This window comes from Schistocerca gregaria, chromosome 5 (genome assembly GCF_023897955.1).
Source record: "Schistocerca gregaria isolate iqSchGreg1 chromosome 5, iqSchGreg1.2, whole genome shotgun sequence".
Classification (NCBI taxonomy): domain Eukaryota; kingdom Metazoa; phylum Arthropoda; class Insecta; order Orthoptera; family Acrididae; genus Schistocerca; species Schistocerca gregaria.
The window spans coordinates 127,900,786-127,913,123 of NC_064924.1; the positions used below are offsets into that span (position 1 = coordinate 127,900,786).

The 12,338-nt window shown below is 41.0% G+C and overlaps 1 protein-coding gene across 9 annotated transcripts in view; it reads right to left on the reverse strand.

The window, feature by feature from the left end:
• Window positions 1–12,338, reverse strand: part of LOC126273053 (centrosomin-like) — a 420,328-nt gene that overhangs the window by 25,918 nt on the left and 382,072 nt on the right. For 3 of the 9 annotated variants that reach the window (XM_049976456.1, XM_049976453.1, XM_049976459.1), the window contains 3 exons: window positions 5,846–7,421; window positions 5,537–5,749; window positions 2,922–3,127 (listed from right to left, as the gene is read on the reverse strand). In XM_049976456.1, coding sequence (XP_049832413.1) covers window positions 2,922–3,127; window positions 5,537–5,749; window positions 5,846–7,421 — 1,995 coding nt within the window. Of the gene's footprint in view, window positions 1–2,921; window positions 3,128–5,536; window positions 7,422–12,338 lie in introns of all 9 variants that reach the window. The other 6 variants (XM_049976455.1, XM_049976452.1, XM_049976457.1 and 3 more) reach the window with 2 other exon arrangements.

Here is a 12,338-nt window from a genome sequence, read left to right on the forward strand (position 1 = left end):
ACGGTTGTGGAATGCATTCCACTTTTCTAATGGAAGGTAATTTGATGATGATAAGTTTCACAAAAGAGCTTACAGAATTTACTAACAATTATGTAAAAAATAGCATCCAGTACTTGAAATTGTGAATAATTTAAAAATCATTTTTTTAGCGAACAAAAAAATATTTTTTTTAGTTTTTATCCTTTTCACAGCTGCAGCTATTGAAACTAGCATGAATCAAATTAAATTACTGCTGTAGAATGCACAACTTTCAAGTGGTGGATGAAAACTCTTGAGATGAGTTATGTTTTAGTGATAGCACAAGTACTGTACAGTACGTCAAAAGAATGAATCGCCAAGTCATCTGTTGTGTCTAGTAAAATTATACCTCTGATGTTTGAAGGATACAGCACTGACTTTAAATGCAATGAACTCTGTATCTATGATGGGTGGCATGTTACATATATAAAGTGAGATTATGTGTGTTCTACATTTCATTAACTGTTACCTCTTCTGTGGGATTTATACAGTTGTATTACAACATATTTGTGTGACATGGTAAGTCTGAAGGCATGTGTGTTCACTAGTATAGCTGGAATCATAGTAACTCTTAGGGCAACTTCTACATAAATATGTGCATACTTCCCAAGAAACAACACAAACAATAAGCCCTGAGGTTACCAGAAAGTGTTGCCACAAGGAAGGACCTGGTGGATGCATACCACATAAAGAAGTCCAAGTAACCCCTATCAGTGCAATACATTGCACTAGTGTTACAAGATGATCTACTGAAATGAGTAATATGGTGTTATGCAGAGCTGATGCTGAAGGTAGCAGACTGCTACTACAAAGTAAGACAAAGACCATTAATTTTATATTTTATAGAACAAGTGGACTGATTCTCATTGATTTTGTGGATTGCACCAGATTCTTATACCTGTTTTGTCTCTGGAAGTGACAGGACTTCAACACATTATTTTCACATTGTGAATAGCATCAATAATGTATTGTATATGTAGTACTGAAAGTTATTTCAGTTAGCTCCAAACACGACAGCTGCAAAAGCTAGCATTTCTTTCCCTTGTTATTTTTAAATGTGTTTAACTTTAGTACTGGAATGTCACCTCCTGCAAGTACGTAACTGCCAGCCATTCTCCCTCAAGTTAATATTACCGTTTTGTTAAGTGACACAAAATTTCGAGTGAAATGCTACATTTTTAAGATCAAAAACAAGTAAACAACATAGCTTTACTTAATAAAGAACTTTTTTTTTTAAATTGTGTCCACTGCGTAGTTGCATACAGGTAGCAGGAACATCATAAGATAAAAATTGGGGGGGGGGGGGGGGGGGGGGGGGAGATATAAACTGAAAATAATACCTAATTTTTTACAAAAAAATAAAGTGTAAAATTTTCTTTGTGTCTATCAATGTATTTGGAACAACATAATCTGCATCTCTTATCCACGGTATCTGAGTGGAACTGAATATCTTTTCTGATCTAACACATTTAACCTGAGAGCACAGTTTTTTTCCTTTCTTAGTATTATTGCTCGTGCCCATTTTTTTAGCTTTGTAGATTCAGTATGCTTTCGTTCTGAGATCTGATGATTCATGGGTAACTGTCACAACAAACACTAAGTTTAAATAATTTTTTATAATTCACAAAATAAGCGTAAACAGGCATCAGATATTTGTTGCTGAAGTGATCCAACCTCCAGTCTCTTTGACTGCCAATCTGTGCATCAAGAACAAATGACATACATATTTTCTATTTCCTACTATTTTCCAATATAATGTCGTAGGAAGCAGATTCAAAAATACCAGTGAACACCCTGATGAACTGGGCAACTGCAAATAATTATCTCATAGAACTTTAAAAATCTATTTATAGGTTGAAAGTGAATTTTGCACTACATTGCCTCAACCTCAAACAAAACTACTACAACATTAGTGGTCACTGGATGAAATACACAGTTCCCTAAAGAATACAAACTTGGGATCAATCACATGGTACTATGTTGCCTGCTCTGATAATATATGCTGCTACACAATCCCATCAACCTGACCAAAATCTGAAAATGTATGTTTCAGTCCATGTGTAGCTGATAGTGGATGCTGAAAGAAATGTATCAACATTTCAAATGTATTAATTAATTGGGACAATTTAAACGCATACAGGGCAGAGAATTTAAATGTACGACAGGAAATGGTCAGAAAATCAAAGAACTTTAAGCAAAAATTTTAAACATCATGTAGGCTGCCTGTAAGCCGAAGAGCAAGCAGAATCTGTGGCGCACACACACACGCATGCAACTCACACAAATGACTGCACTCTCAGACAACTGAAACCACACTGCCTGACACTGCACTCATGTGTATGAGTTGTGTGTGCGTGTGCCTATGTATATTGTTGACGAAGGACTTAATAGCCGAAAGCTTTATTTGCAACAGTCTTTTTGTTGTGCCCATCTGCGACTCAGCATCTCCACTATATGATGAGTAGCAACTTTTCTTTTCATAATATGGTTACTGATTCATGTATTCCATATGGTGTTAAAATGCTTGTTGGAAAATAAACATTCTCCAGATGTGTCTGTGCACTCCACTGTCACTGATTTAATGTGAAAGGTTCAGTATAACTTTAAGGGTCAGCTTGTAGGAGCTCCTAGTGACATAGTAGGACAGAGAAAGAGAGGGGACTCGTGTGCTTGCTATTCAATTTACAGATATATTTTATCAATTATGTGAAAAAAATAAATAAAAAATTCTTCAATGAAAGTGAGAAATCAATTATCTGAAGCAATATTTTTGGGTTTAACATACAAGTTCTTATATTCTCACTTTCTTTCATTTCATAAAGTAGCATGCACAGCACAACTTTGTAAATCTGTTATTTTTTAATTAACTGAACTAACTGAATTAAATGAAGTAACATACTTACCTCAAAATTTGTTGATTTTTTACATTCATGACACTGTGATGACTGGAAAGAGGTGACACTATGGTCTTTTGCATCACCTAGTTGCCCCTTCAGTTGGTGGAGTATTTCTAACTCATTTTTCAGGGCATCATTCATTAGCTCTAATGCACAAAGCCTATTTTGCAGTCGTTTCAGTTCACCAGATTCATACCGAATTCTTCGATTAACTGTGGAATCAATTTGAAGCATAAATTTACTTCTAAGTCTAAGGCTACAAGTAAACATGATTTGAACTTGAGTGATTGCTACACATAATGATTTTACCAATACTAGCAACAACAGAGTGCATAAATGTCAACATCCATAAATAACTAACTACTAAGAGACAATCAGTTGTGCATAATGCAACTGAGACAAAACGTTCTGCAGTACAACATCTCTCTGTCTAATCTGTGAGGATGGTGGGGCAGAATGGTATGGGTAACGGTATACAGTTGAGCGCACACAAAATGGCTAAGCAGCACAAGGATAAAAGGGAAAAAATAGAAGGCTTGAAAATATGTTTAAAAAAATTCGGAATGTAGAAATGAGAATGTTATTATTACACACTATTGGTATCAAAGATCACCACACCACACTGGTAACTATCGTTCCAATGATGGAAAGTTTGAAAATCCTGCTCCAAGGAGGTGTTCTTCATAATCAGGCTAAACCTGGGGTTGTCAAACAACTAAATCATTAAATGATGGCTTCTCCTCACATGGCAAAACAACAATATAAAAGTCTGCTTCCATGATGTCCAAAGAACTACTGCTGTATTAGAACAGAATGGTCATGTGAACACAGGTCATATCTTCTGCAATGGTACAAAGTATTGCTTTCCAGATGCATCTGGCTTCTATCTGTGTACTACAATAATGGTAGTAAAAACATTTGGTGATATTGTGGTGAACGTAATACATCAGCAAGTGTTTTGCATTATTTCCAGATGAATGACAAGTGTAAGACAGTACTGGGTGTTACTGGCTATAATGACTGATCAAATTGTCATGCTTTTGATTGTAACCAGTACCTCAATAAAATTTCTGAAACCTGAAACACTAACATTTAAAATACAGTGGTTCATATATGCAATTTTACTTTATCATTGTCTATTAAAATACTGACGCAGACATTCAAGTGATTTATTTGTAGCCCATTGCTGTTACTGATGCCTATGATTTTGCTTTTCAGTGTCCTCACAGTTACGTTTTTGTATGAGAAATTAAATCATGATAGTAGTCTTATGCAACCTCCCTGCTATCTAGATGCAGCTCCTTTCAATGAATCAGCATTTGAATTTCAATATATCTAACATCTTTAACTTATTTGTCAGTATTGCAACACCAGTTGCAGTGTGACTGGTAGACCACTATCACAAATACCAATAAATCATAGAAATTATTTTATTTTATCTGAATAGATACCCAGATTGACTTGTCAGCCATTATCACATCTATAGTAGGAAAATAAAGCTTTTTCAGAAATCATGAATAGGAATCTATTGTATACAAATGGATAGCAAGTAAGCTTATTACCTTATAAAGTAGTAACACAGAGAAAGCATACTCATCAACTGAATTCATCAACATGGGTGTTAAATAAATAATGGATAAAAGTTAAAAATCTTTGTTCTAGTGGCACTGGATTCTGATGTGGAGGGAAAAATTAAAAATCGATTCCTAGAAGTCTTTTGTGTAATCTTTAATGACTCAGTTTCCAGGGATTTTAGCCTTGTTCAAGCCTATTTTAACAGAAAAGGTAAATACTGTACGCATCATTTCACTGGAGGAAGGTTGGTGTTAAGTGGTTGAAACATGAAATATATAACTGTTCCTGCATCAGTTAAAGTTGCAATCTCAATAAAAATTGGAATAGCATGTACAATCAAATTTGTTAGCTCATAATCAGATAACAAGTCACTCAATGAGCTTTGCCATCCCTGTATAGTACACAGTTTGTGACAAAGTTAAATGAGTTTCTTCATGGACTTTCCTTTAATGCATGATTGATTTAGCAAAGAGAGGGTTACAAGTGAAACGGTGTTAAACAGTTAACAAAGGCTGTAGTTTAATACTTACTGGCTTTCAAAACTGTAGGCTAAGTCCATTTAATTTAAATGAAATTCTGTGAAGACTAATAAACTTTCATTTTCAATGAGGTACTATCATCATCGACTTATGTACCATCTGGCAATTCGCTGCCTCAAACAAGAAAACTCTAACACAACTTTCTTGTAACATTTTAAGTTTTGATGTTTATGGTTTTAGTGACGCTGACTGATATTTCCCCTCAACAATTACTCTAATTTTATTTTATATCCTATTTGTTTCATGAAGTGCCCTTGTGGGATGAGCGATTTAACAAACAGTTGTGGAATGAGCGATTTAACAAACAGCATCATCATTACTCAATGTTTTGTTTATGGATTGGATGCGTGTGTCAGATAAAGACTTAATAAATAGAAACCAAATAAAATAAATATAATTCTCTGGTCCAAATACTAAAACAGATTCCCAATAAGTAGGTCAGCAAAACAAAAGTATAACATAGTAACTTAAACTCTAACATAATTAGAAAACAATAGCATGTATTACCTGGCATCCTTACATCTTCTTGTGCAGTATCTTCTGAAGCCTCTGACGAATTATCAGACTCCTGAATTCGTGAATTTCTTGCTCTCAGTGTATTAGAACCATTGACGCAAAGGGCTTTGCTATGTTCATCTTGAAGCCCAATTCTCTCCATAGATACATTTCTGTCTGGTTCAGACCATGCTTCAGAATCTGACAGATACTGGTTTATATTTTCTGAAACAACTTTTATGCAAGAACCACACACTTTCTGAATCGTGTTCTCTCTTTGAAAATCAGAATGTGCCAAGCTTTTATCTAATAACATCTTACCTTTATTCGCTGTATCCTCACAAGCTGGTGAAAATGATATCAGGGGTAGTGATTTTGCAGTCTGACACTGACTATTACTGATGTGCTGAAATACCTGTTCTCCACCAGGCAGTTTAGCACCATCTGACACAGACTGTGCATTTTCACCATTTGTTCCTAAACTTCCCGGCTGGGGATAAACTGTAGTATGGCAGCTGTTGTAAAATGTCATTGATGAAAGAGATGCCTCATTAGCATTTTCAGCACTTTTTGACACTGGTGGAGTAAATGCGATAAGGTCAGTTGTTGCAGTAAGTTCTTTTGTGCAGTTTTGTTGCAATTCGTTTTCAGCAGCTCCAGTTAGGGGTTTATTGTATGGTGATGTAGAGGGGCACTTCAAATCAAATTCATTAGGTATATCAGTAGCAATATTGCAAACATCATTAGCAGTATCACCTGGACTAACTTTTTCCTTCAAAAATTCTGACAGACTACTGAGAGACATTATGTCAGAGAGTGTAGTTGTCTGCATAAAACTTGCACTGTCATTCCCTGAATGAAATGAAGCAAAAGATAAAGACAATCGCCTTGATAATTCAATGCTGTTTTCCACAGCTTGTTTTAGTACACGGTGTCGTTGAATGCTGAGACCACGCAGAAGTTCTCGATTTTGTAACAGTGAACTTAGAAACAGTGCAAGTTCTTCTAAGCGACGGGTCAGTATTGTAATTCCTTCCCTTGCGTCTCTACATCTCTTCTCTGCAATTTCCAGTTCCTCTTTGAGCCTCAAACTCTCTGCACGCAAATTCTGCACAATTCTGCTTTCAGTATCTCTTTCAGGAGTGTTCCGAATTCGTTCTTGTAACTCTTCCACTTTCTGTGACAAATACTTATTTTCTTCCATCGTTGCCAACAAGTTAGACTGTAAGTTTGGATTTACATCAACACAAGCAGATGACAACACATGTAAATGTCTGGCTTTGTCCTTCGTAACATCAGAGATGTTGTTACCTTCAGTCTGCGTAAAATTAATTAACTGAAGTTCTTTAAAGACCAGAGCTGTAGGAATACCGGCCTTTGTAAGAAACTCTACGACTTTCTCTTGCAGTGCCTTTAACTGTAACTCCTTAGTAGTTAGCTGTTGATTTACAGTCTTAATTTGCAAATCTTTTCTTTCACACATTATATTTAAACGATCTTGAAGTTTTTCGATCTCTCTATTTTTATCCCACAATTCCTTGTTTACCAGTTCCTGGAGATTTGTTGTACGTTTGCGAAGTTCTGCATTTAACCTTTCAATTTCTCGATTTTTCTCCTGTACTTCACACAACAACATATTCTGCATTTTAGATTCAATGCTTTTAACTAAATCTGAAACCTCATTATCAATCCCTCTGTTGGCTTGTTGGATTGTTCCTCCTGCTTCCTTCACCTGCTGGCTTTGGAGCACCTTCAGACAATTGTGTAATTCACATATCTCTTCTTCTAACTTCATTGTGTGAGCATCCTTAATTTTCATTTCTTGTGTAACTGCAGCAAGCTTGGTCTCGAAGGACTCTATGATGTCTTGTTTCTCCTTTATGGCCTTCAATAAGAACTAAAAGAGAATAAAAATAATGTGTATTGTATTTAAGTCACAAAGGAAATATCACAAAACATATATAGCATTTATAAACAATACATGTGGCAGCAAACAGTAATATTTATGGAGATTCTAAAAATAGACATTGGAATACACAGGACTAATAGTAATATCTGTAAAATGTCATTTGACTTCTGAAATCGATTAAAATGTAAAGCTGTTAGCAATCTTAAGGTTGGTCTGAACACCAACACCAACACATCCTGCTAGAGGTTGTATGCTGTTGCATTGCTCCAGGGTCTGAACTGAGAAACCAGCCAGTTATAGAGTGATCAACAGTTTAATTTGGACTTTGAACTACAGTGCACATAAACAAATGATTGTCATTGGTAAAAGAAGCTATAAGAGTCAGGACAAATGAAACCCAGACATTTAAATCTGCAGTCTGGCACTTTCCCAATGAGCATCACATCACCCAGACTGTGGTTTCAAAACCGATTATTTATGATATAATGAGAAGTGTTAATGATTTATTTCAAATTTAAAAAGTGCAGAAAGGAAGAAAATAAGCACCTCCCACCCTTCATGCATACACAAGGAGAGAAATAATTAATGAAACAGAACCCTCATTCCTCCCGTGTGCCACATCCATTATATTTTGTGCTTCCTGTTGAGCATTTAGACTCTTAGAGAATGGTGAACTTTGGCTTCTGAGATGGAGCTGTAGGTGGTTTCTTTTTCTTTCTTTAAGGGCGCACAACTACAATGGTCATTAGCGCCCTGACTAATTTAGGAACGTACCGTGAGGCACAAGGTTAAAACAGCAACTAAAAGGGACAACACTATAAAAGACGTATTAACAGACATAGGATTAAAAAACTACAGCATAATCAAATGTCCTTAGACAGGTGTGTCAAGTTGATAAAACGAAGAACGCGAGCAGCAGCTCCTGGGTCATCCACTAAAATGGCATCCAGAGTACATGGCAGGTCAAGATCAAGACGCAGCGTAGTAAAATCCGGACAGGACGTTAAAATGTGGCGGACTATCAGCAATTGCCCACATGGACAGAACGGCGCCGGCGCAGCCATCAGCAGATGGTGATGGCTGAACCGTCAGTGTACAATTCGTAGCCGGGCCAAAACGACCTCCTCCCGCCGAGAAGGACGTCCAAGCTACGGGAAGAGGTTTCAAGGCCCTAAGCTTGTTGTCCGCAAGTGCAGCCCAATCGGCAAGATACAGCGATAAAATGCGCCGACAAATGATCGTGCTACAATCTGATGAAGGGACACAACAAGAAGCCGTCTGAGGCTGGAGGACCGCAGCCTTGGCCGCGGCATCTGCAGCTTCGTTCCCAGGGATACCGACATGGCCAGGAACCCACATAAACCTAACTGGAGACCCGCCATCCACCAGCTGCTGAAGAGAGCGTTGGATCCGGTGCACGAAAGGGTGAACCGGATAGGGATCACTGAGGCTCTGGATGGCGCTCAGAGAATCTGAGCAGATGACATAAGCAGAATGTCGGTGGCGGCAGACGTAAAGAACAGCCAGGTAGAGGGCAAAGAGCTCAGCGGTGAAGACCGAACAATGGCCATGTAGCCGGTATTTGAAACTTTGTGCACCGACAATAAAAGAACATCCGACCCCGTCATTGGTCTTAGAGCCATCTGTATAAATGAAGGTCATATTAATGAACTTCTAACGAAGTTCGACAAAACGGGAGTGGTATACTGAACTGGGGGTAACCTCCTTTGGCAGCGAGCGGAGGTCAAGGTGAACGCGAACCTGAGCCTGGAGCCAAGGTGGCGTGTGGCTCTCGCCCACTCTAAAGGTTGCAGGGAGTGAAAAATCAAGGTGTTGAAGGAGGCGACGAAAGCGAACTCCAGGGGGGTAGCAGGGCAGAGACATACAACCCGTATTGACAGTCGAGAGAGTCGTCAAAAAAGGAACGATACGATGGGTGGTCGGGCATTGACAAAAGCCGACAGGCGTAACGACAAAGCAGCATATCGCGCCGGTAGGTGAGTGGCAATTCACCGGCTTCAGCATGAAGACTCTCGACGGGACTAGTATAAAATGCTCCGATCGCAAGCTGTAAACCCCGATGTTGTATGGAGTTGAGGCGGCGTAAGATGGACGGCCGTGCAGAGGAGTATACAAAGCACCCATAATCCAGCTTGGAGCGGACGATCGACCGATATAGGCGAAGTAGGACGGTTCAATCCGCTCCCCACAATGTGCCACTGAGAACACGGAGGACATTTAGAGAACGAGTACAACGGGCAGCTAAATATGACACATGTGGAGACCAACTAAGTTTCCTGTCAAATGTAAGACCTAAAAATTTTGTTGTCTCCACGAATGGGAGAGCAACGAGGCTGAGTCGTAAGGACGGTGGGAGAAACACTTTGTAGCGCCAGAAGTTAATACAGACCGTTTTCTCGGCAGAAAAACAGAAGCCATTGGCGACACTCCAGGAGTAAAGACTGTCAAGAGAACGCTGAAGACAGCGCTCCAGGAAACATGTACGCTGCGCGCTGGTATAAATGGTAAAATCGTCCACGAAAAGGGAGCCTGATACATCATCTGGGAACAATCCATTATTGGATTGATCGCTATGGCGAAGAGAGCGACGCTCAAAACAGAGCCCTGTGGAACCCCATTTTCCTGGCGAAAGGTGTCTGACAGGACAGAACCCACACGTACCCTGAACTGTCGATCCATTAAAAAGGAATGAATAAAAAGAGGGAGGCGATCGCGAAAGCCCCATGTATGCACGGTGCGGAGAATGCCCGCCCTTCAACAGGTGTCTTAAGCCTTCTCCAAATCAAAGAACACAGCCGCGGTTGGGCGCTTCCACAAGAAATTATTCATAATGAAGGTCGACAGGGTAACCAGATGGTCAACAGCAGAGCGGCGCCTACGAAATCCACATTGTACATTGGTAAGTAGATGTCGAGATTCGAGCAGCCAAACCAACCGAGAGTTAACCATTCGATCCATCACCTTACAGACACAGCTGGTAAGCGAGATGGGTCGATAACTGGAAGGCAAGTGCTTGTCCTTCCCCAGCTTAGGAATCGGTACAATAATAGACTCGCGCCAGCATGTGGGAACATGTCCCTCAATCCAGATGCGATTGTAAGTACGAAGAAGGAAACCTTTAGCCGCAGGAGAAAGGTGCTTCAGCATCTGAATATGAATAGAATCAGGTCCCGGAGCGGAGGACTGTGACCGGGCAAGTGCATTTTCGAGTTCCCGCATGGTGAATGGGGCATTGTAGTTTTCACAATTCGAGGAGTGGAAATTAGGTGGCCGAGCCTCCTCTGCCTGTTTTCGGGGGAGGAAGGCAGGGGGGTAATGAGTGGAGCTCGAAACCTCTGCGAAAAAGTGGCCGAAGGCGTTGGAGACATCCTCAGGGGCACAAGGACGTCATTCGCGACCATCAAGCCAGAAACTGGTGAGTGGACCTTAGTGCCTGATAGCCGGCGCAGGCTACTCCATACAACAGAAGAAGGAGTAAAACTGTTGAAGGTGCTTGTGAAAGCAGCCCAGCTGGCTTTCTTGCTTTCTTTAAAAATACGACGACACTGCGCACATAATCGTTTGTAATTGATACAATTCGCCACTGTAGGGTGGTGTTTAAAGGTGCGTAAAGCACGTCGACGAGCACGTAAGGCGTCTCTACATGCTGCGGTCCACCAGGGGACCGGTACGCGGCGTGGAGAAGAAGTAGTGTGAGGGATGGAATATTCAGCAGCAGTGAGAATGACTTCCATGAGGTGTGCGGCCTGACTATCGCAGCTTGTGAAGGTTTGATCCTGAAAGGTCACCCTGGAAGTGAAGAGCCCCCAGTCTGCTTTGGAGATGTTCCAACTAGTTGAGCACGGAGAGGGGGTATGATGCAGGAGATGGATAACACACGGGAAGTGGTCGCTCGAATATGTATCAGAAAGCGCATACCACTCAAACTGGCGTGCAAGTTGGGTAGTACATACAGAGAGGTCTAAATGGGAATAGGTGTGAGAAGTGTCTGAAAGGAAAGTAGGGGCGCCAGTATTGAGGCAGACAAGATTGAGCTGGTTGAAAACGTCTGCTAACAGGGAGCCCCTCGGACAGGATGCTGGAGAGCCCCAAAGAGGATGGTGAGCATTGAAGTATCCAGTTAACAAAAATGGTGCAGGGAGCTGAGCAATAATTTGCAGCATGTCTGCCCTGGTAACGGCAGACGACGATGGAGTGTAAACGGTACAGAAGGAAAATGGAAAATTGGGGAGAGTAATGCGGACGGCAACTGCCTGCAGGCCGGTGTGCAATGTGATGGGATCATAGTAGATATCATCCCGGACCAGCAACATAACCCCTCCATGAGCCGGAATACCTGCCACAGGGGGTAAGTCAAAACGCTCAGAGGTGTAGTGTGCCAAGGAAATTTGATCGCATGGGCGTAGCTTCGTTTACTGGAGGGCTACGACGAGCGAACGGTGCAAGCGGAGCACCAATTTCAAGTTCTCTCAGTTGGAACGAATGCTGCGAATATTCTAGTGAGTAAGTGCCATCGTGAGGAGAAGAAGATGCAAGAAGGGGTCATCTAGAAGGCCGCTGAGGGCCAGGCTTCGGAGTGAGCACTGCCGCCGCTAGCAGGAGGCGGACAGTCATCGTCCATTTGTTCTATAGGTTCATCGGCCATCTTGTGAAGATGGCCGAGAGGGGGAGCTTCCTCCGCTGGTGAACGGCCAGATGTTCGGCTACCAGCGGTGCGGCCAGGCGAAATGGATGACGGCCTGGGGCGGCAACCGCTGGGGGGCGCAGAAGGAGAAATGCGCCGTGGTGGGGAAGGAGAACTGTGCTTCCTATGAGCCTTCTTGGAAGGCCGTTTTGTGGAAGGATTGGTCGATGGCTCAGTGTTCGAGGTACGTAGAAGGTCTG